General features: G+C 40.3%; 2 protein-coding genes across 30 annotated transcripts in view; one reads left to right on the top strand and one right to left on the bottom strand.

The window, feature by feature from the left end:
- Positions 1–14,675, top strand: part of CALD1 (caldesmon 1) — a 244,822-nt gene extending 230,147 nt beyond the window's left edge. For 17 of the 29 annotated variants that reach the window (XM_085520248.1, XM_085520200.1, XM_085520294.1 and 14 more), the window contains 7 exons: positions 6,689–6,732; positions 6,831–6,909; positions 8,318–8,455; positions 9,400–9,492; positions 11,441–11,524; positions 11,858–11,891; positions 13,000–14,675. In XM_085520248.1, the coding sequence (XP_085376374.1) occupies positions 6,689–6,732; positions 6,831–6,909; positions 8,318–8,455; positions 9,400–9,492; positions 11,441–11,524; positions 11,858–11,891; positions 13,000–13,031 (504 nt within the window). In that variant the 3' untranslated portion in view covers positions 13,032–14,675. The remainder of the gene's footprint in view (positions 1–6,688; positions 6,733–6,830; positions 6,910–8,317; positions 8,456–9,399; positions 9,493–11,440; positions 11,525–11,857; positions 11,892–12,999) is intronic. The other 12 variants (XM_085520312.1, XM_085520275.1, XM_085520298.1 and 9 more) reach the window with 1 other exon arrangement.
- A 1,240-nt stretch (positions 14,676–15,915) lies between these two features.
- On the bottom strand, positions 15,916–23,912 carry LOC107314935 (aldo-keto reductase family 1 member B10-like). Its single transcript, XM_015864786.3, has 10 exons — positions 23,807–23,912; positions 22,979–23,146; positions 21,850–21,966; positions 21,083–21,160; positions 20,602–20,724; positions 19,205–19,311; positions 18,948–19,029; positions 17,761–17,844; positions 16,759–16,841; positions 15,916–16,417 (listed from the first exon to the last, which is right to left on the bottom strand). The coding sequence occupies exons 1-10, from the start codon at positions 23,873–23,875 to the stop codon at positions 16,375–16,377; spliced, it is 954 nt and encodes a 317-aa protein (XP_015720272.1). The 5' UTR covers positions 23,876–23,912; the 3' UTR covers positions 15,916–16,374.
- Between the last annotated feature and the right edge of the window lie 499 nt (positions 23,913–24,411).

Below are 24,411 nucleotides of genomic sequence, written 5' to 3'. Positions count from 1 at the left end.
GGAGGTCTATGTTATGCCTAATCCCTCTGAAACAATATCTGGAAATACTGTGCTCAATTTCATTTTCTTACATAATATTTAAAAACAAAACAAAGTGTTCCCTTGCTGCAGGAATTTCTAAGTGGTCTTCTGTGGCCTGTATTATTTTGCATGTCAGATAAATCATTGAAATGATCTTTCAGCATAGAAGAGAAATCTTGGACCCAGTGAAATTATTGGGAATTTTGTTTTGGTATTTTTTCTAGTCTCTTTCTCAGCTCAGGTTCAAACTACAGTTCTGTTTATCATTTTGACCTATCTTTTTTTTTTTTTTTTTTTTTCTTTTTTTCCAATTTGAGGTATTAGTCAAATAAAAATCCAAAATGTCTGACAAAAAGGACCACTTAGGCCCAAGGAGGAAAATGAACTCGGCATGAGGTTGTCAGTTAGAAGCTTGCATCAGATCATAAATTAGATCTGCATGGGATGAAGAAATGCCATTCATGAGTGGCAAAGCTGCATTTTGTCAGAATGACATTTCTGCTTACAAAGTTCACTCCTCAAACTGATGTGGAGCTTCAGCCCCATATGGTTTTGGGTTCTGTTCCAGAAAATACAGTGGCCAGATACTTTTGACTCCTCAGGAACATCTGAACCTGAAATTTGAGGGCAGAACACATACAGCTGTAAATGAAGGTTGCCAAGCTTCACAACTCTATCCTATTAGATAAACCTGGTCTTGCAATTTTGGTTGCAAAAGGCTGTGTCAGGAATGGACACTGTAATTGCACAGCTTCTTCCCAGTCCTCCTGAGAGGGCTTTTTTCCCATCCTTCTGTTTATTAAGATGCCTTTTATGACATACGTTTGGAGCTTTAGTTCACAGATGACTCATAAGAGAGAAAATTATACTTGAAAACACATAATAGCAAGATACAGATCATAATTTTGGGGAGAGTGGGACAAAACAGTGGATTTGGCAGGAGGTTCACAGCTTTCAGAGAACTTTTGGATTGATGCTACTAAAAGTATTTTTAGAGGAAAGCTGGGATATTCATAACGTTAAGCATTTGAGGTTCTTTTTTATTTATTTATTTATTTATTTTTACCAATGGTAATTGCTGATGTTTTTATAGCCTGGTAGGTAGAAGATGTTTTGTTTTGTTTTGTTTTGTTTTGTTTTGTTACAAAAGCTGATATACGCAACTCTGTACACGCTTTTCTTTCAGTTTCTCTGGAAATTGGTGATCCTGTACATATTTCAGTCTGGTGTCTGTGGGTGGCCAGAATATGTATGTAATACTCTTGATCCTCATGCCCAAAACTGCTCCTTGGCCTTCTGTGGTCAGTAGCTGAGCAGAAAATAATCTAGTTTTAATTACTGAATGCCAAACTCCAGTTTTTAGAGAAAAGTGACTGTCATCACCTTTTGTTTCAACAGACTTCTCCAGCTGGCCTAACCTAGTCGGTGTACAGCCTTTTCATTTGGTTGTTATACACTGACCAAGTTATCTTTTGAGTGGTAAAGCATCTGGCACATATTTTCTCCCTTGATAAATGTATCGTCTGTGTTGTGAATCATGTGAGAGCCATAAATGCTCAATTGTGGGTGGGCCATTGGAATTAAGAAAGAAAAAAAAAAAAAAAAAGAGGTTCAGTATTAGAAGACTGAATGATGCATCTGCACATTCTGTCTTCTCCTAGATATTTTTCTCCTGTGTTCTTTCTGATGTTGTGAACTTTAGGGAAGAAAAAGAAGTTCCTAGAAATGACTTAGATGAAGAGAGCAGAATGTGTTTTTTACAAGGTGGTCCACTAGAACAAAGGGAGGAAGAGAGAAAGGCTGAAAATAGTATGGTGCATTATCATCTATGGATGGGGCATTAATCCATCAAGCAAGGCATGGAGTATCTTGATGAGCAGACTCAGAATTTAGAGACCAAGATATACAGCTCATCTCCATGTATTGCATAGCTCGTGGATGCAGATGTGTAAAGATACAAACATGGACTTAATAAAAATACATGTATTTAGAAAGTACTAATGTGATTATCTAGTTTGTCCATAACAGATAATGGTCTACAAGGTGCTGAACAACTCCTGTTGTTTTAACTGTTAAATACTTCCCTAAAAGCCTAGATGCTGTTTCAGCAGGACCACAGAGTGCACCACAGATGGTTGCTGTCATGATCAAAATGGGAGTCTGAGATGTCGGATGGAATTGAGCTCTGTTGTACCTAGAAGCTAGGTGACTGCATTTGAAGTAAACAGAATAGGAAAGGAGAGGTAATACTGACTGACATGGTACCTTCAGGGACTTTGACAGTTAATTTTAGGGGAGTTGCAAGTGCTGGAGCCTGTGCAGCATGGAGTCTTTCTAGAGAGGGCACAGGGGCTGAGTTTTTTCAGAGGGGACAGTAAGAAGGAAGGATGCAAAGTAAATATAGGCTAGATTCATTTGTAGCTTAGGGACAGAGCAGCTTGAATTTATTAAGGCTGTGGGTTCCCCAGGGGTTCTAGCTGCAGTACCAAACCTCTGTGCTGCCTCTGCTCTCTCTCTCTCTCTCTTTCTCTCTTTTTCTTTCTTCTTTTTTTAGTCTTCATAAGAACAGAGTCTCTGGAACCGCCTTTGCTGCTCTCCCATCCCGCTGTACCTGATACTCTCTCTAGTTTAGTTCTTGCAAATGGTGCTGCAGTAGAAGAATAAGATTTCCTGCCTACTCGTTGTGTTCCTTTAAGTTTTAGAGAGGTTAATTTCTCATGCTTTCTTTTGGAAAGAGCATTATTGGCATCTTGTTCTCTAGTTTAATCTGGAGAGAACAGGATATTTCAGTACTGATTCTCATTTGGTGATGGTGAGAAGCTTCATTGACACTACAGAAATGCAGAAGCAGTTAGGTGCTAAGTGGAGGAAGCAGCAGGAGGACACAAGGGCACTGGGGATATCTCCTGCTTTTGCTGCAGACATCTCCAGCCATGCATGGGCTGATGTGGCAGCCAGCTTTCCACAGGGCAGCACTGGCAACTAAGTAAGAAACAGAAATTTTCAGGCTTGAGATTATTTTATTTTTTTTAAAGACCCATCTGCTCATATCTCATTGTTGCTCAATATCTGAGAACTGGAGCACTGACCAGAAAGAATTAGACTCTGCTCAATCAGTGCTTTCGAGGAGATGATCTGTTCTTGGGACAGGAAAACAGGAGGGCAAGGGCAGGATTTGTGATGCTTGCTTTTTCCCTTCTTTGCTGCTGATAGTAACACTGTGGCCTTTCAGGTAGACTGGAGTAATAGTAGTAATAGTAATAGTCTTGTGCGGGTTGGAAGGGACCTTAGAGATCATCAAGTCCAACCCCCGGGATTCGAGCCTCTGTGCTGCAGAGCGGCACTTCTACCACTTGCGCCACAGGGGATTCAAACAACCGAGCCCCTGTGTTGCAACGCGGCATTTCTACCACTGCGCCACCAGGTCACACAAGTTGGCTTATTCTGCACAGATGCTGCTGAAAGCGGGAAAAAAGCCCAGCAAAAGAGAATGGGAGGCAAGGCTAAGGAGAAGCTATTTACTCCCAGAGACTACCAGCTATCACACAGAGTAAATTTCCACCAGGTTCTTCTACCTCTGAGACATGAGATGAAATTATAAGAAAGTGATTTCTGTTTTTATGTGTGTTTCCTCTTCCCTCTCTTTCTCAACACATAATTTTTTCAGTCTGTCCGTTTACAAGAAATCTTGTTGCATAGCATCCAATACGAAATTTTAAATTCCTAATAATCATTTAAAAACTATGCATCAAACAAACATTACTGGAAATATTTAGATGGTACGTGTTTCCCATGTCATTGGCTCAAACTGTGTATTAACTCATTCCTTTTTCATTCAGTTTCTGTTCTTGGAGGATGTACAGATGGAATAGAGCACACTTTGACTCCCACATTTAAACTGGATTTTTAATAATTGAGCAAATTCTTGCACGATCAGAGATTAAAATGCATCTATAAAATATTTAATATGTATAAATGCATTCCTATATTGTTGTGTAACATCTTGCTTAATTTATTTCTTGCCACCTGTGTGTGCTATCCCTGTTGAGAAAGGCCCCAGTCAACTGTAGAACTGTTTGTTTTACATTTATGTCATTGGTGGCTACTGCCATGATAAGGGCACCTCAAAGCACTGAGTAGAATGGGAACCATGGTGCAAGTCACTGCTTTGTAGTGATAACTGTAGAAATACAGTTAAATGGCTGGGTGCTTTTGTTGACACACAGCTATCATCAGGCTTTAGGCAGGAGCTAGTTCCTAGAGGGTTTAATTTCATCCAGATTTACCAGCAGAAGAGAAGGTGTCCATCTAGGTGTCTTTGTTGACCAGTCTAGGCTTACTTGGCAGTTGATAGAGTGAGGAGTCAGCACTGTTGGACAAGCAGGTCCGTCTTCCTCAGGGTGAGGTGAGATCTTCGATCTCTCCACTGACTATAGAGGGTAAAATGAGTAGTTTGGACTAAATGCTAAACTTTCAAGCAACTGAGGTTGGGTGGGAGAGATGTTTCAGGAGATCCCAGGTTCTTTTTCTCTGCTCATAGTTTAATTAGAGACTGGCAGATTGACTTTTCAGACTATGTGTGTTTTGTGCTAGAGGTATGGAAAGTATTCCACGGTGACAGAACATAGTTCCAAAGTGTTTAACAAGATTCTTTTTATTTCTTGATCTCAAATTGAGGAAATAACTTACATTTTGTGATAATCACCTTGTGTTCCCTGTTTGTCTTGCAGATCTATTTCGTAATATTGTTCACTGTATGTGTCAAACATTTAAAATTATTTGCATGGAGTTTGTGTGCTGTGCAGTAGTACATAACCTTTAGATATTGCTGTGCAGTCTGAATGTATTTGAGCTGTATGCTGAGTGAATTTGTGTGCACAGCTGTGTTTGCAATATATTCTTCTGTGCATGGCATGCAGAGCTTTAAGGCAAATGTTCTATAAAAGAAGCCCTTATATGAATGTGCAGAAAATGTGTTAGCCATCCACACAAGGCGTGTTCTTCCTCAGAAAGAGGATCATGTCCAGCTCTCACGACGACTTTCTGAGTACTCTCCTGTTTCCCTCTATTTCAAGTTTCCTTCCCCATCCTCCTGTTTCGAGCAGTTCCCACCCTATTTTTGATACCACAAAAAAATGCTCAGATCATTGTTGTTACCAGAGGGTAAGGAATAATTCCGCGTCTTTTTACTACAACCTCAGTAATTCATGTCCCTCTTCTCCATAGGCACAGGCTGTTCTCCTAATGCCTGTGCTAGCTGGGTTTTCCTGCTGTATAGAAATGTCTTTCCTTTATGAACATAAGAAGTTTCCATAGACTCTGGTGTTTAGCTTATTTTAAAAAACTTGTAAGATCTGTCCCCTTTGTAAGACTTCAAGTGGAATCTGAGTTGATCTGAACTAGAAGATGCTGTAAGTGATTTATAGTGTAGTTAACCGGAGCTCTGGTTCTTTGGGATATTCCTTACCACTCTTCCTACAAACAAGTGTTTCACTGATGCAGCTGGGGGATTTACTCCTGCATTCATCCAGACAACAGGAAAAACCAACAGCTCTGGTTGATACAACGCATATTTTGGTTACTGCTGTTTATGGCCCAGAAATCAGTGCTTTGGGAAACTTCGTACTATACCATAATTGCGGTGAGGCGATGTGTTTTAACATCGTAAATCCATCTAGTTGCTTTAAATCAAATTATTTACTTGCTTTATTGCAACGCTGACTGTGTTTCCCTTGGGAAAAACTAAGTTGCTCACTGTGAGGATGGAAGGGGAAGGGCGGCCGACCTGCATCCCTGTGTGTGTGCATGAGTGCTGCTGTGCTCTGCAGTTCCTCTCTGGTGTATTGCTGCCATCTAGTGAGAGTGAGGTGAAACAGCTGGTGCAAGCTCAGGCAAAAGCCCATCATTCTGCATCAGACTGCTTTGAGATGTTTTATTGGTAACTAAAATTCTATAAATTACTCTATAAATTGTATGCATTCATTAAACTCTAGAGGTGCTTTCGAGATTGATGTGACACTATCTGGAGAGTTCTTCTGGTTGTCTTCTTGGGCAAATTCTACACTGATGTGAAGAACATTAGCTTTTGCTTATATGATCTAAAGAAGGAAAACGTGTATGCCCTTTGATGGGATTGGTGTATGACTGGCGCATCTCATACAGCCTTAATGCTAAAGTGCACCGAGGAGAACCTTATAAAGGAAGGGCTCTTATTGCCTTACCTTGAAGGCAGAAGTGCTGCAGGAGTCATTGTTAAAGTGATTTGAGAATGGGCAATGGATGCTGAGAACAGGGAATCCCTAGGAGTATGACAAGGCTGATGAACAGTCATTTCTATCCCCTGGAGTAGCGTGTTTTTTCACTGTTAAGTGAAAGTATAGAGCCTGAGACAAGACATAGAACTACATGATGTGGAAGAGACGTGAAGAAGTTGATTGTTTAAAGTATTTCTGACCCAAAATGCAAATACATTCTTCTATATCTACTCCTAATGCATCTGTTGAGGCTCCTAATTACAAACCTCAGTGTGTGTCTGTGGTGATTTCTCTTGGAACTCATCGCTTTTAGACTGATCTTTTGTCATTTAAAATGGTGTTATATCCCAGCCTTGTACAAGTTGTCTGTCTATAACCTTTAAATTTGTAACTCTTGTTTCTTTCTCTTCTAGATAGAAGAACGAGCAGAATTTTTGAATAAATCCGCTCAGAAGAGGTAAAAAAAAAAACCACACCAACAAACATATTGTATATTCAGCCAAAATGTTTAATCATAGTAAGTAACAATTTCTTTCTCTTTTCTGCTCCCTGAAGTGGTGCAAAACCTGCCCACACAACAGCAGTTGTCTCAAAGATTGACAGTAGACTTGAGCAATACACTAGCGCAGTTGTGGTAAGTTAATTACAGGTCACAATGACTTTATTTACTAATGGCTTTTGGGCTTTAATAATCATCCTATATTTTACTGTTTAAAAATATCTTTTTTTTTTTTTGTCTGTTTCTTTGATTGCTTTTTTGTTTGTTTTCTCAAAGGTTCTTTTTAAAGAGACTCCAAAATAAAATGCTTGAGGCATGCCAATAATATGCCATATATATACAATTAAACATAGTCTTTGATTCACTTCTTCCCTTCTGGGCTACAAAACTTATTGCCTACTTTGTAAGCTTGGAGAAGCACTTGAAGGATTCAGTCAGCATCTCTTGAGTGACATCTGTATCCTGTCTCTTAGCAGACAGATGATAGTCATCCTGAGCTAATTTGCTTAGTGTCACTTAATAGCTTATAAGAGAGCAAGGAATTGGGACTGTTTTGCTTACTCTGCCACTTCAGAGTGAAAATCCTGGGCAGAACGAGAAACTTGAGTGAATTAGGGAGATATGAAGTGACAAAGAAGAAGCAGGATAATAATTATAAAGACAAGTAGAATTCAACCCCAGGTGTTTTCAGCAAAGAACAGCCAATAATGTTCTTTTAAAACAGAACTTGGGTGTTTTTGTTTGTTTGTTTTTTTCCCCTGCTCATAGTTCAAGAAAATGTAGTTTTTTATGTGCTTGTTTATGAAACACTTTTGTGAGTCAGTGAGTGCAGGTAATGTGTAAGCCATCGGTTAATGCAGCAGACCTGAGGAATTAAGTATAATGGGAATAAGAAGATTATTAAAAGGGATATTATCCTGGTAGCTCACGTAGGTTTCTCCTCCTCTCAAGACTGTACTGTGTAAAATGTACGAGGATTTTGAAGGGGAGGAGGAGACTATGTTTGGCCCACTTCTTTTGGTAACCATGCAAAAGCAAACTGCCAAAAAACCCTAAATTGGCACCCACCCCACCCCTCTCCTAAAAAGCCGACATAATTCCAAATATAATGTAATGACTTAAATTTGCCTCTAGAATTGCAGGCTGTGAGGTTATCTTGTTTGGGGCAGGTAAAGCAAATCTGATGACAGATGACAAAGTCACCTCTGCATTATAATTTCCCTAGCGATGTTAGTGAAAGAGGCATACTGATATTATGTCAGTATTTGAGTGGTGTGACTCAAAAGAAGACAAATCAAAACCTTGGATCAGTTGCATTCAGAGCAGTGCTTTTCTACAACCTTTAGAAGTGTAAATAATGCAAAAATGTGCATGACTGTAGTTTTCAAAGCCTCTTGCGTCAACAGTGCCTGAACAGTGGCAAATCAGAAAGAATCTCAATGGCATCTTTCAGCAGGGTCCCTTCTCTCCATCTTTGTGTGGTCATTGCTAGAACTTACTGCAAGTTTGGTTCTTAATGCCAACTGCCTCAATTCTTTTGCAGGGCAACAAGGCTGCAAAACCAGCCAAACCAGCAGCCTCTGACCTTCCTGTTCCAGCTGAGGGTGTCCGTAATATCAAGAGCATGTGGGAGAAAGGGAATGTTTTTTCATCACCTGGGGGAGCAGGAACACCAAATAAAGTATGTATTTAATTTCACATGGTGATTATACAGAATTATATCACGGGCTTTATCTTGTAGTTCGTGTCAAGTAAGCCCGTCTGCTCCTCTTGGTATCACTAGTGAAGAATTTCACAAAGGATCTTGAAAGCCTCAGAAGTCCACAGAATGATATTGCTGCAGTATTGACTGTAATGGAAGAATTTAGTAACACACTGTGATACTTCTGGATACTTATGGATAGTTCAAGCTGGGTACGAAGAAGTTCTTTGTGTTAGGAATGATTTTTTTAGGGACAGAGTAGGATTTAACAGACAAGCTACTGATGTTTTATAGATCATGGAGAGAAGCATTTGTGGGGCATTTATCTACTCTACATAAACTCTTAAGGCCAGATTTCCTTTCTATAAATTTATGTGAGCTGATGAGGATTCCTCTCAGCTGAAAAGCCAAGCCATAGACTAGGAATAAAGGAGGATACTTATAAAGAGCCAAGAACTTTTGGTAATTGGTTCTAATCTTTTAAGATTTCTTTAAATGATAGTAATTTTAGGCCAGTTAGCTCCTCTATCATATGTTTCTAGGAAAAAAAATTGTTTGACAAACAAAAATGTAGACCAAATAACTTGTTGGTGTCCCTTCTTCTTTAGGCTGTATTTTTTTTTCTCCTTAGAAGCTGAAGTTATTATGGAAATAGGATATTTGTGTCTAAGGTTTGTTTTTGGATTAGCACTAAAATGAAAATGATTCTGTCAGACCACATTTACCTTTAATGAAAACTAGGGGGAAGCAGTACTGTGTAGTTCATAGCGTCAGTGTCTTCAGAGTAGGCTGGATGACTCAGCCATTACTTCAGTGAGGATTTCTACTTTAAAGGGGTTTGACTTTGCTTTTAAATCCAAACCATTAAAAATATATCAAAACCTACTCTGAAAGTCTTCTGATAAGATTTTACTATTTTGTAGGAAACTGCTGGCCTGAAAGTTGGTGTCTCCAGTCGTATCAATGAATGGCTAACCAAGACCCCAGATAATAAATCGCCTGCTCCAAAACCTTCTGTAAGTTAACCTGCAACAATCTCTTCCATGGGTGGGTTCTCTCCTGGGACAGAGTTGGTGATGGTGCTTCCTTAATTGACTAATGTTGTTTAGAGGAACATGACTGCCCATCCTCTCCTGGAAGCTCACAGAGACCCTCCTGCTGTTAATTCTTGGACAGTCAGAAAAGAGGATAGGGAACAGGGCAATTCTCATCTTAAAACTGAAGTGTGCTTTAGAGAGACAGTGCTCCCTTAGCAGAGAAGGACATTTCTGTCTGTGAAGGCCTTGTTAATTCAGAAGTTACCAGATATAGACTTTGAATGGAACGCTTGTGCTTTGGCCTCTGCCCCATAAAAATTGTCTGAGTAATTTTGTAGACATAGTTGAAATTCTGTAATCCTTTTAGGGCATAAATGTCATTCTTAATGAAGGCTCCTTAGCCTGCCTATTTCTTCAGCAAGAAGCAGAGCAGAAAATGTGAACAAATTAGCTAAGTAAGAAAATGAGAAGCAGCAGTGTAGACAAGGAAAGGAGCAGAAACAGGTAATTGTTGGGTAGGTAAGGGCAGAGGTGAGGAACTGAGGCACTGGGTGTACAATTCCCCAAGGGGAACGGAAAGACATAATTCATTGTGTTAATGATTTAGCTTTGGTGTTTAATTAAATAAGCGGTTTCTTCCCATATCCTTGTGTAGTTTGTTTCTGCTAGTTCACATGCCCCTTATAAGAGATGTAGCTTGACATACACTTTCTTTATTCATGTGCTTATTTGTACCAAAGAACTTGCAAGTTGTGGTGTTGTCCCGCAAGTTCATATTTACTGATTGCTGCATAGAGAAAAGAAGTCATTATGGTGGCTCTATTTAATTACAACTGCTGAAAAACAGTACACAATTTGCCTCCAGATTTTCTTCTAAGTTTCAACTTTTAAATAACACAAAATTAACCTTTAGTTTTCTTCTCTGACAACTGTTTCTATCTGTGTCTTCATTTCCCTCTTTCTCAATAGATTGTTCTTTCTTCTTTCAATATCTCTGCTTGAAGAAACCTGCAGTCCTCCTCCTCTTCTTTGTGGGTCTCTTTTCTAAGTTGGTCAGGTAAAACTATCTGTAACTGACCTTGAAGAATGGAATCTGTGTCGTTTTTATTTTTTATGAGGCTAAATCTAAGGGAAACCTACAATTCCATAGTTACTAAATAACTCCCCGCCCCATTCCCTCACAATAAATAAATATTTTGAAGTATTTGAGAGCAGACATGCAGACAGTCCACTGCAGTTTTGCTATCTTGTTCTCCCTCTGTTACCGAACTCACTTTCTGGGGTACAGAATAGGCTTCAGGTCTTAACTGTATCTGATTAATCTGTAACTTCACTGCTGGGTTTAAATGCCTCTTTCAGAGATTTTTGTACATCACTAAGCGTTTTTCTATGCTAAGTTAGAAATCCTCGCGTGCAGAAAACTCAATGGACATTGCACAATGTAAATTCAGATGGACATGAATGACTAAGTTGTTAAATCTTGAAATATTTATTTAAGAATGCAGAGAAGTATCTGCTGTATTAAAACCTATTTTTAAACTCTTATTTTAATGAAATGTCTTGATTCTGATTGAACATACCTGAGAAAAACGTCCTTAGAATTCCTCCTTAACTGAAATATTATTTTTGAAGAATTATATTTTCCTTTAAAAAGTAGCTTTTCATGGTTCTGCCTGGGATGAAAGTAATACATTATAGCCTGTCTGTGAAAAAACAAATAGATGCAGCAGGACTGGACTTTGTTTTTAAGCATGTATACGTGAGGAGAGATTTATACTTGATGAACAATATAATATTGACCATTTGTAGATGCTCCTCTATTCTTCTTATGAGCAAGTCCCATTCAAACTTTTCCTCTATCAAATTAAGATAAACCTGAACTGAAGCTTTTTTGTTGTTGTTCTCTGACATTGATTTAAATATACAGGATTTAAGACCAGGAGATGTATCCGGCAAACGTAATCTCTGGGAGAAGCAGTCAGTTGATAAGCCAGCTGCTTCTTCTTCAAAGGTAACGTGAAATGCATATGGTTAAAATGTTGATACCTCTGTGTGAGGGTTTCTTTTGTGGGGTTGGGGGAGGCAATGTTTGCCATACTGTCAGACAGTTGGAATTAGACTTCTACACGTCTTGTGTTATTAATGTACCTTTTTATCTATAAAAGTGAAGTGCAGTGAGGCACTCTAAGCCATAGATAGCACGTAATTTTTATACTTCTATTTGGAAGAACTGAGTTGTGCTTGGAACTATGCCTTTAGCATCGAGATGATTTTACCCCTTATTATAAGTAACTACATTTTTCCACATTCAACTTTAATAAGGTGTTATTATTTTTTCAAACAGGTAACAGCTACAGGGAAAAAATCAGAGACTAATGGTAAGTAATTCTAATAATTCACCTGCCTATTAAAAAGAAACAAAATGTTGGCACATTTTTGTACAGACACTACAGTTCCAAGTTTTTAAAATGCTACAACTTCTTAAGGCTGATGGAAAAAAAACCCACCTTTTTCTCCTTTGCCAAAAAGGGGGGGGAAAGGCTCCATTGCAATATCACCAAAATATGGCTACTATTTTGAGAAATAAGCCTGAAATGTCAGGGAGGGCTGAGGACAAGAAGCTGTCCAGCCATGTTTGCAAGCATTGTGAGGGTGACATGGTATCAAGTTTGCTATAGTTGCAGAGCATCATTAAACTGAGAGGTCTGATGAACTGGATGGTCATTTAACTAATTGCAGCAAATACCAGGCATCTGGGAAAGGCTCTTTTAAAGGCTGCAAAGAGGATGGATATGTTTTTCACAAGTGGAAAGGGAGAACCCAAAGAGCACAGCTGTATTATTTCAGCCAAAATGGAAGATCTCAGCACTGCTGAGAGCAAGCCCTACATCTGATTTTCAGGACTGCTACACGGCAGTAGTGAAGCCTGCGGAAAACTCCACAGTGTTAGTGTTCAGAGGGTTTTTTCAGGCTGGCTTAGTGCTAGTGCAGCTCCGTCCCCATGGTTGTGCCATTGAGCCCTGCAGGAGCATCCCAGCTGAGCAGAAACAGCAATGCGAAGCTCTTCTCTAAGGTTGAGATGAGGGCTTCAGCAGAGGAATAGCAGCAGAAGGCTTTCAACTGTTGGATTTCTGTTTTACTGCGGACTCATAGTGTGTGTGCCCAGCACTGTAGCTTTTTATGGTAGCCACATACTCATGGCTTGGGAGCAGTAATGTGCTGGGTGCAGCATGCACTGCCTTTGTGGTGGGAAGCTCTTGGGCTGTTTCCCAGGGCTGCTGGAGATGAGGGAGGCATCACAGTGAAATCCTGCTTGCCTTCTTGGAGACCATCTCTGAGAGAGCCCAGTACCCAAGCACAGCAACATCCCAATCATGTCCTGCCTTCTGCCATGCTATGCTGTGCATTAACTTAGAGTCATGCCCTCTCTAGTTCAGAGATACGTTTGGGTTATTTCAGGTCATCTTTAATCTTTCTTTCTCTCAGCAGGTTTGAGACAATTTGAGAAAGAACCGTAGAAGGCTACTAAAGACGCTGGACCAATCAGTTGGGGAAAAAAAAAGAAAGAAAAAGTGCTAAATTGTTCTTTTTATATTTATGTTTATTTACCAAAATGTCTTTTTGCATTATCCCAGTTAAAACCATGTATATTAGCACTATATTTAATAGTCAGTCTAGACATTCATCATAATAGTACTGCCTTTGCACAAGAACCTTTATTCCTAAAGAAACCCATGCTGTGAAATATACAGACTCTCCTACTGACAGTCATAACTATGGATCAGAACAGTGATTTCAGCTGGCATAAGAGGTCAACCCAAAGTGCATTTAAAGTGAAGTTGATCAAGAAAGGTGTGCAGTAAACCTATGAAAACAATGGTTACTTTTGGAATACAGAAGTCTTTCCTTCTGCACTTTAGACTGTGGCATGGAATAAATATCCTTAGTTGACAATGTAATGTTTTCTGTAAGTTGCCCATGTCATGAGAAATACTGCATCAATAACTTGTTTAATTTTTTGTTTTATACTTTTTTTTAAAGTATCAATTTTTCCATTCTAGTTTAAGTTAATGCATAAATTTGGATGATTATCTTAGCTGACAGCGGTACTGATATTTCTTTTTGTTGTTAGTGACTAGTAATTGATTGCAACTTAGAATATATACACACATAGCTTCACAAAGTTTAGCCTAAAGGCACTACTAACAGTAGAATGCTTTAATACATGCTAGAGTATTATATTTAGTAATAAACGTACATAATTAGCCAATATCACAGCTTAAAAAAGATAAAGACAAAATCACACACTTTCTTATAGTAAGATTTCATAATTGCCATTAGAGGTATGGCAAGATAAGTATTAAAAGATTTAAATGTCAATTGCCCAGGAATGGGTAATTGAAAAGAAAGTTATAGTTATTAAAAGAGGAAAAGGTAAGGGTATAGAGGGTCAAAAATAGGTCACTTGTATAAAACATTGTAGTTTAATTTATATAAAACTACCATAATTAAAAAGTAAAATACAGAAAAGCACAGTTGGAGCTTGTTTCAAATGACTGTACACTAAATCTTGCCATTCATCAGTGCCGTACACCAGGTCCACCTAAATGAAGTAAACCTCTATCTTTGTAGTGCTTCTTTTTAACTCTCTCTCCCAAATATCTTCTTTACAGATGTTTTGATTTGTATATAGTAAACACATGGCTATAAGATGTCAGCTTGGTTTGAATGTACATGCCATACAGCTTAGCATTGACATCCTACAGTGTATGGATGGCAAAAACTGAGCAGCTGAAGTAGCCCCCCAAGTACATTGTTAACAGCTTTGTTGTGCATCAAAACTACCGGGTTCTCCCTTTCACCACTTCCATCTCTTACAGCATCTGACTTTTTCCTAATGGAGAGGAATGTTATATTTTAACCCAAAGATGAGCTCCCCTGCTTGGCTGAAACATCTTGTTTACATAGAGATGCGTGTAGTTATCTGTAGGGGGTGAAACTATGCCTGACATTGTCTATGAGTTGTCATGTTTTTTGTTTGGGGGTTTTGTAAACACTCTTCTGAGTCTTTCAAATACATTTGATAGCTGCAATAAAAATGATTTGTTCAAACGATGTATTCTGAAACCGCATTCACAATAAATGGAATATTTCCATCAGCAGCACCCTGTTTGTTAATGAGTAGGAATTGAAACAGTTGTGATGGAGATAGGAATCTCCTCCAAGGCCGTGTGAAACAAGGTGTCATTGCCACGAAGTTCAAGGGATGCATTTCCTGATGTACCACCGTGTACTGAGATCAGCAGCTTTGCCGTATGTATTCTTAAAGGGAGAAAAATAAAAGTCTCAATTATCACACTTGTCAGTGAGAAATGACATCCAGAAGTCAACATGCCCAGCAAATCAGGTACTTGACCTCATGGCATGACATCTGCGTCATGAAACGTTCTCTGTGTTTGTAGTCTTTCTCCTGCTTCCCTGGGCGAGGCAGCTCAGGGGGATATGTGCTTCCAAGCCTGGGCTGGGGTGATGCTTTTCCTTATTGCTGGGAAATTTGCTCCCATTTAATGTGGGGTTTTTAATTATTATTATTGTTTTTGTGAGAGCATGGAAGTGTGCTGGGCACAGTCAGTTTTGCTCTTAGGAAAACATTGTCATACAAGTGATTCCTGGCTTGTCCCCTGAACAGGCACCATGTCCCCATGGCATCTGCTGCAGAGAAATTCCTGTGATGGGTCAGTGGTACTGTGTGTTGTGTTGGCATTTTGATGTTATGGTGAAGAGATGCTTTTTGAGGCATCACCCAACTGGCACCTTAACTGTTGCCTTTCTGCAGCTCACCTGGCATCCTAGTCAGACTTTCTGTCATCAGTGTGCTGAATGCCACAGAATAGTCTTTTAAATCCAGCCTTTGCTTTGGTCTAGTATCATCTATCTGAAAATATTTAAAGCAATTTTGAGTCTACTTCAGTGCTTGCATTGGTGCCTTTAAATAATATATATATATTTTTGTATTTATCTTAAAGCTAGATCCTGTCTGGATTTATTGCTTGCTGAATGCTACCAACAGAACTGCAAAAATTTAATTTTGTTTGAGATTTCCAGAACTTGTGTTCTGCTGGATGTGTTTTCTTGTGAGTTATCACTGCTTATGTTTCTGTCTTTGCTTTTTCCACCTTTAATTGTACAAAACGTTGATTTCTGGTTGTTCAGAGGAAGTTTTAGGTACAGCTGTAGCCTGTTTGATACCTAAGTCCCAAATTAGGTTCCTGGGACAGGAGCCATAGGAGCCTTTCCTTCTTGTATTGAAATTTGAAAACCAGACTTCAGGCGTTTTTATCATGAACTTACATGGCAAGTCTAAGTGTCACACTGATGAAGTTTTGTGGATATTAAGACTTCTTTTTTTTGTTTGCTTTCATTCAATCTTTATTCATATAAAACTTTAAAGCATTAATTATTCATGCTGTAAAAATCACAACTACATAAAAAGCAAAGTAAATAAGCACCGCATTCCTCAACAGCCACTCGTGAGCCAGTAAGACTTGCCGCAGTGAAAACAACATTAAAAAAAATCTGGTTGCTTACAAGGGCTTTTTTCATTTGCTAAACATGTTTTCAGTTAAGCAAGAGAAGGAAAAACAGAAATGAGATGTTGATTTAAAAAAAGAAGTAAAACCAGATTTCAGCTAACCCTCTCAACAAAAGACCCATTGCCGTTGATGTGTTCTTTCACCAGCTAGCAGCATCCTCCTGAAAAAGGAGGACAAGTAACTGCTCTCAATGACTGTAGAGTACAGAAGAAGAAGTCAGGACTCAGCTGTAGAGGACATCTAATTTGGAAGGAGGTACGTGGAGGTGTTAATACTCTGCTTTGAATGGGTAGTCCTTGTGATTGGCAGACCTAAGAAGAGAAAGAACTTGGTTATTTAGGTAAAGTGTTAGACCGGGTGAATTCAGCTGCATTTCCCTACTGTCGTCTCCATTCTTCACTGCCAACATACTGAAGACTTGCAGCTGGTATCTGCCATTAGTTGGAGCACAAGCTTAAGAACAAGCATGTGCAAGGAAGGCCCTGAATGACTCTTCCTCCCGATGTTCATTCCAGCAAATGTCTTGTTACCTGACCTCTAGAGTTTTACATGAGGGCCCTCTCGTTTTTGTCATGTATGCTTTCAAGATACAGGGTATGAAAACACAGAGACAGACAGCCCTGGTGGTTAATAAAGACAATAAGGAACATACTGCGGCACTGGAATCGCTCTCCAGTTCCTGTTAAAGCTGAGGATGACATCCATCTCCTTTGCAGACAGCTCAAAGTCAAACACCTAGCAGAAAAAGAAAGAAAACAAGAAAACGCTCTTTTTACTTAGGTAAAGTAGTTCATAAACTAATCTACTTTATAAACTATCCAACTACTTCATAAGTAGTTGGATTCTATGTGCATCCTTCATTTGTTGCAACTTCAGTTGGGAATATACTGCACGCACAGTATGGGTAGTTGGAAAATCCTCTTATTTCTCAGCCAAACACCAATTTACCAATTAGTCCTTCCTCTCTAAAGTACTGTTCATAGCAGTGTCTCATTGTTGTAGGTGACTGAATGCAAACATCACTTTCATTTGCACTGTAATACATCAACAGAGAATTTAGGTGCTAAGTGCAGATTGTTCCATGCGTCACAAATACTGGAGCTGTCACTAAATATTTCTTCTGTAACAGAGGACTCCTGGGTACCAACTGCAGATCATTCTCTCACAGTTACTGTCATCTAAGGATTACTGCTGATGGTTAATAGGAGAAATGAGTCAAAATTTTGAAGCACAAACTGAAAGTAACCGAGATACCATCTTAAGATGTCAGATCTTCAGAGCAAGCATCCAGCTGACTCTGCCCACCAGGAGGAACCACAATCTCAAAATGAGACAAACAGTTACTGGGTCTGGTGGTTACAGTTAGATCCTTTTTGCCCCAGAAAAGTGGGCTCGCTAAGGGCCTGGGAGGGCAAGCTACAAACTCGGATTCCACTTCCAGCACTGTAGATCTCCAGCCTCTCTGTTGTAACCTATTTCTCTTTTGACATGAACAAGATGCTTTTCCCCCAGAAAAAAAGAATTATGCCTGGTTAGGTAGTACTAGGCCCCAATCTCTACATTTCTGTGCTCCCCTTTCGATGCTTCTCAAGTGCCACTCAGAAACATGCAGGAGCAATGGCTGTGGTTGCAGTAGTCCCAATGGAAGCCTCACCTGCATGTTTTCCCTAATGCGCTGCTCTTTGTCAGACTTGGGAATGACAGCCAAGTTCCTCTGGATAATGAACCGGATCAGAACCTAGAAAAGAACAAGAAGGATTATGAGCACAGAGTAGCCAAGGAAGCTATTCCAGTTTGTGTATTTTCTCTCTTTTCCTCCCACTTCTTTCCCCCTTTATTCACAAACAGATTCCTCTTTCTACACCTATGTTCACTTTTTGGAAGACTGTGAATCTGCACAGGACAGTTATGATGACCCAGCATTTATTTATGGTCTAATGAGAAAATTATCCCTTGTTTCTGGCTTATGCTGTTTCTACATCTTTGCTCCTCAAGAATTTTTCTTTTTTTGGGGGGTTGTGGAGGGAAGAAAACATATGCCTTCCCCCCTTATTGGGAAATTGTTGGATACATTTTTTTCCTGAACTGCCTGTCTTAAAATATGACTATGGTTGATTGCCTGTAAACATAAAGGATTTGTCCGAAGTGCAGTTCCTGTCCACCACTGGCAAGAACTCTCTGGTGGGACTAGCAATGAAGAAGAAAAATCACCTTGCATAAACGAGCAGTTTTCAACAATTCTTTGTGAAGATGAGCAAACAGCAAACAGTCAAATAGGCCAGCAAGATTTTTACTCAGAGGGTGGTGAGGCCCAGGCACAGCTGCCCAGAGAATCTGTGGTGCCCCATGTCTGGAGGCATTCAAGGCCAAGTTGGATGGGGCCCTAGGCAGCCTGAGCTGCTGGGTGGCAGCCCTGCCCATGGCAGGGGGTTGGGACTGTGTGGGCTTTGATGTCCCTTCCAGCCCAAGCCATTCTGTGATTCTATGAATAACTTGCTAAAGTAGCTGTAGAAAAGAGTAATGGATTGATGATTTGTAAGTAAAGCTTACAGGAGCAAAGGGGTTCTCAGAAGAAGCAGCACTTCTCTCTGGGAACAGAAGGAATCTTCCTAGGAAAGGGGACACCTGAGGTAAGTTCGCATCATTACAGATCAGCTCACCCAGGCTGAGTACTCAAGATCTCATAGAAAAGACATGGTAATACATATGAATGTCAGCAAGAATAGGGTCAGTACAAAGAGTCAAGTGCAGTTCAACCCCATTATAATGTATCCCTAGAGAAGGCAGCACCTGCAAGGACACTAAGGATGAGGAACAGTTTGCTCTGTCAACACCTCTTACCTGGGCAGGGGTTTTATGATGTCTTGCTGCAATCTCTTTAATCTTAGGATCCTCCAGTAGCATAGGTTCCCCTGGCTTGGCCCTATTAAGAACACAAGACAGGATACTGAAGGTATTAGGTTCTCTGCAGGAAGAAAGGATTTGAAACAAAGCAAAAGTAGATTTCTCACTGTAGCTGCATCATTTACATATTTTGTTGCAAAGATTCCAGTTGCAAGTGGCAGTTTTCTGTGTGGAGAGGCTGCCTGCTTTCTTACCATGGCCGATTAGGAGAGCCCAGAGGGCTGTATGCAGTCACGGCGATCCCTTTAGAGTGACAGTACTTGATCAGCTTCTCCTGGGTCAGGTATGGATGACATTCAATCTGCAAGCACAGCAACATGGTGGTTGGCATGGAGGCAGGCAGCACTGGCCTCCAGAGCATAACATTTGAGTCACAAGTGTGAAAAGACTCCCAGTTTTGTGATTAAAGCAGATCTTTTAAAGAAGTCATTCACAGCAGTGTGTGACAAAAATTAGGCAAATCAGTCTTCCTGAACTAGACAGCAGAACAGGACTGCATCTCCAGAGGGGCAGCTCAGAACAACTAAAGTTTCTGCTCTGGGTCATCCAACATCTCCTCAGGGAGTCGGTCTCATTCCTGAAGAAGCCAGGGGGCATGAGTTTCCCTAGCTTAGCCTTTCTGGATGTTTTCTAGACAACGTGCTGAATACAGAAACAAGCACAGGGCCTTGTGTGCTGCTTTGCTGTGGGCTCTCTGACCTTCAGAAAGTTGCTGCAGTCGGCTCCTTGGCTCCTGAAATTCCTACTCAAACACGAAGCCAGGATGTTCTTGCTTATCCCTTCTTAAAGAAGCATGATACAAAGTTTAATAACATTTCACAGGTGCATTATCTTTCCTGTTTTCCTCAGTGTGCAGCCAGTGCTTTAAAAACAGCATATTTGCACAGTGCTACTAGAATATTTTCCCATGTAAAAAAGGACTTTTGAATTTGTTGAATCTGTGAGCACGATATAAATGTTTGCTTCAAGCCTGCTTTTTTAAAATCAAGTTAGGTGAAGTGTTTTATGTTGGAAAAATAAATAAATGTAGTGAATGTGTGAAGGAATTCCTGTACATCACCACACTTGTGCAGTACCTTGGAGATTTGGAGTACTGGAGATTTGGCTGGTTATCCCCAAGCTGGCAGAATTGGGTCTGTGACAACTTGAGCTGTGATATGAGCAGTACTTGGCAGCGTGAAAGGGGATGCGCAGCAGAAAATTGTGAGGACTTACACAAGACCAGATCTATTTTCACTGTTTCCTGATGTTTCATAATGAAATATTCTCATCTGTTTCCTATTACTGCAGTATGAATAAGCCAAACTGTTCATGTTTTATATGGTATCATTCTCAGATGTCTACAGCATTACACACATGCAAATCTACAAGAAAAGCCCTTTCTTTCAAGACCTTTGTCAGGTAAAAGCCATTAGCACTGGTACTGTAGTGAAGCCCTGCGTATTTCAGGCAGCCTTCAGACAGCAAAAGGTGCCTTACTGCTTTGTGAGATTTTCCATGGCACCAAACTATTTAAAAGTTATGGCAGAAAACAGCTTTAAGAGCTGAAATGTAGCTTGAATATATTTAGGAATGAAAATCAAAGTTTTACCTGGTTAACTACAGGTTTGTATTTCAATCCTGGCTTGTTCAAGAGTCTTTCAATCTGCTCATGGTTAAAGTTTGAGATTCCAATGGCTTTTGCCTTGCCACAGTTCACCAGCTCTTCCATGGCCTAAAGGAAGGACGACAAACTTATGAGGTGGTATTAACTGTCTACCATGATATTTTATTTCAGTAATGCTATTGAGAAACCAACAAGCAACTCATAATAGATTAAGCAATGTTGCATTCAATTTAAAATTGAATCTTCGGTGCTGATAGGTTTCTCCTATTTATTTATAGTAAAGACATACCCTTCTTGCTCTTCAAAACTAGAAGAGGAAGCAGCTGTTTCTTTTCCTGGTTATAAAATATAATACTGTCTGACTACCCTCTGTGCCCAAACCTATTCCTTACTTCCACTATGTATCCACATCTCCGCTGTATTTAGTTTAGAAACCCACACAGAAAAAGAACAAACATTAACTTACCTCCCATGTGTCCAGAAAATCTGTATCACTGGGAATAATCATACCCTTGCCATCTTCAGGCAGCAGTTCTTCACCAGCCTGTAATTTCAAGGCCAAAGTCACAGAGATGTTGTGTTGAATTTTCAACCACATGCTTGATTTTTGACTGGAATTACAGGTCAGTTTCTTTAAACATATCAGATAACTAAAAATTATTCATACTCATCAATATTCTCTTGGATGAGAGCCATACTTCCACAAAGAGGGATTAGCAGTAAACATCTTTATGACTTAAGCAGGTCTGTTGAGAAGGGAACAGACACACCTCTACCTTTATTCCATAGTTTCTGTTTATTTTACGCTGGTGCAGACTGGGTGCAAAAAAACACCTTCTTTCTGAGTAATGTGTATTTTTTCACGGTTGGTTACTCCAATTCAAGCCAACACCTCTAGCTGAGATTTCACACAGATCTGGCCCAGTAGAAGGTTGTGATCCCAAACTGCACCTCATACACTGGTTACAATTTCCCTGAAGACCTGAGGTCATTAGCAGGGCTTCTAATCACAGCTATCTCACTCTAACAGAAATGGACAGCCAGACCCACAGTCTCAAACATACTGCTGCCTAGTTACTAACTGAATGCTTGCTCCTGTCGGGTTTAGGAAGGAGCAAAATGAACTGTAGCACATCCAAGCTGTGTAATGAAGTAAACCACAGCATAATAGAGAGAACTAACGAACTAATTCTACCCAGGCAAGGAGAAAAGAGGAATGTAGAGCATGACTACCTTGAATCCCATAGGGTAGTGCATTAGGTAGAGGTCAACATAGTCCAGTTGCAGAGCAGCAAGGCTCCTTTTGCACCCTTCCTTTACCAAGGACTTCTCGTGAAATGTGTTCCACAGCTGTGGGGAGAAACCAAGCTCAATTGTGACCCTACAGCTCTCACAGTCCAGATCAGAGAACAAGAACTCCCTTGCTGGTCAGGGAAGACAACTGCCTTCCCACCTGCTGAGTGCTCACTGAAGACAAGGATACTAATATTTTAGTGGTAGGATATGACAAATATAACACAAGTAAAGAAGTTAGTAGTGAAGACGGACAATCAAGAAACTCTCAGAACCAAATGCAAAAGTGTATTTGACACAGCAAGATTTCCACCAGTACAGATTATTAATATACACTTATTTTTTTACAGACCAAATTTCATGAGCATCATATGGCTACCCTCCTTCTGTCCCTTTGATCTGGCCACTGTGAAGACTGCTCTGAACTTTACTTAATTACTTTTGAAATGAAAATTTAAGTAGAACTTGCAAGTATTATTCAAATTAAAAACTGTTCTTTAACAAAAATAAAGAGTATGTGGAACAGCTTATCTATGCTCAACGTTTTACAGTTTTGTGCTATAAAACTAGAAACTGGGAGTTTTTTAGTTGATGTGTCCTCATTTTGTGGTAAGTCAGCATTGCTGAGACAAGGGAATGAGAAGAGGAATAAGAATACAAACACAAACTACTTCATATTTAAATTCCATACTGTAACTTTTGTTTACTTTCAGGCCTACATTTTCTGCTTGACATAATTCTCAGATGCCTTGCACACCAATAAGTAGTACAGAGTCTTTGAATTCAAACATCTGATTTGTCTTGTTTTCCCTGTCTTCCTAGAGAGCATACATATGAACCCTCAATAGGTGCAATAAAATTGTTATGATGATGGCAACAGCCATCTTATTTTTCCAAAGTTTTCACCAGTTCCTAGTAAAATTCAGTCAAAACTGAAATAAAGAATTGAATTCATAGCCCACAATCGTGAAATAAACACTAGAGAAGGGAACTTAGGTTACTTTATATATGAAACAAAGGCTTATCTTAGAGAAAATGTAAATGCACCAACATTCCTGCATCCTTATACCTTAGTGACAATAAAGAGGTCTTCCCGCTTCACAACCCCCTCCTTGATCTTCTGCTTGATTGCGTTCCCTATTTCATGCTCATTCTGGTAGAAATAGGCACAGTCGATGTGGCGGTAGCCAGCATCAATAGCGTGTTTCACCACCTCTTCCACCTTTCCTGGAGGAGCCTGAAAACAAGCACAACCATACCATGAAACCTCCCTTTGCCACTGGCCAGAACCCACTGTGACAGCTCTCCAAAGTTACCCTGTACAGCTGCTGCTCCCTGTCACTGGCATTTAAACTGAATTTTAACTTCCCCTTTTTGTAGGGCAAGGACTGCAGCGCATGGAGTGGAGCAGAAAGAAGTTAGTTTCTGCCAGACATTAGCAAATGGATTGAATTTGGTGATCTGCAGTGGTCCCTTCCAGCCCCTTTGAGTTCTATGATTGTGACCCCGCCCTTTCTCGTAGGCTAACACACTACCATTTCCCCCCCAGTGTGACCCAAGGAATTTTGTCACTTGCAGCCCTAACACACTAAGCAGCCAGCACTGGGACAGGCAGCCTTTTGCAAGCCACATTTTTCCCCCCTCCCAGCCCCTCCCTTTTACATGGACTTTCTCCTACTCTCGTTTTACTTTTTTGCCATCTTTCTTCACTTTCCCCCCTCTTGCCCCATGCCTGCTGCCTGACAGCCCATCTGTCCAGTTACGCCAGTGACGCAGCCCTCCAGAACCCGATTTTTTATATTTTGTCACTCCAACCCTCCCCTGCAGCCTTCCCCCCCCCCCCTCTCCTTTCTCCTTTTAACCCCTGCAGCACCCACAAGAACCATGGCACCACTACCTGCCAGGTGCCCAGCCCCAGGACAGGCATCTTCATCTTGTTGTTCAGCTCCATGCAAGGCACCGCCATCCTGTCCCCAGCTGTCTGCCTTGGCTCTACATGCCCATTGCCACCGCCACGCACTTAAAAAAGCCTGTCCAGGCTGGCCCCCGCCTTTCTCTCCGCCTCCTCCAGGGTTTCGTAAGGCGTGGGGCCCATGATGTTGAGGTTTTGGTTGGCTGCCAAGGATTTTTCTATTCATGTATGTTTTCTGTTGAAGTGGAAATGCCTTATTCATGGTGAACTCAGTGCTTTGCGTGACTACTCCTGAAGTGCTGTGGGCCTGAATAATGTTGGGAGAACTACTGCAGGAGGTGTCTTGCACAGATAGGCTCAGTTACTAGCAGAGACAAACGGTCTGGAACCTCCGTATTTTATTACTAGAAAAGATCCGATTCACACACTGTTCAGAAGAATTCATTAAAAGGGAGCATGAGCCTCTCTTTACCCAGTTTATGTGTTCCCTCTCTTTGCAGGATGGGCTCCTGAGTCACTCCCTGTGGGACCACTGGGGGATGTTCAAAGCAGTGGGTTCCCTGCACTCAGCTGAAATGTTGGCTAGCATC

The sequence above is a fragment of the Coturnix japonica genome, chromosome 1 (assembly GCF_054131305.1).
Source record: "Coturnix japonica strain WE chromosome 1, WE-NBRP24, whole genome shotgun sequence".
NCBI lineage: Eukaryota > Metazoa > Chordata > Aves > Galliformes > Phasianidae > Coturnix > Coturnix japonica.
Note: the sequence above shows the minus strand (reverse complement) of the source record. Positions and strands in the feature narration are given on the sequence as shown.

Excerpts from the sequence above, each read along its gene's own strand:
- LOC107314935 (XM_015864786.3), bottom strand. The coding sequence starts at position 23,875 with ATGGCGGTGCCTTGCATGGAGCTGAACAACAAGATGAAGATGCCTGTC. Across the intron at positions 20,725-21,082 it reads ATTTTCTGGACACATGGGAG|GCCATGGAAGAGCTGGTGAA; the intron begins GTAAGTTAATGT and ends TCCTTCCTTTAG. Across the intron at positions 19,312-20,601 it reads ACAAACCTGTAGTTAACCAG|ATTGAATGTCATCCATACCT; the intron begins GTAAAACTTTGA and ends CTGTGCTTGCAG.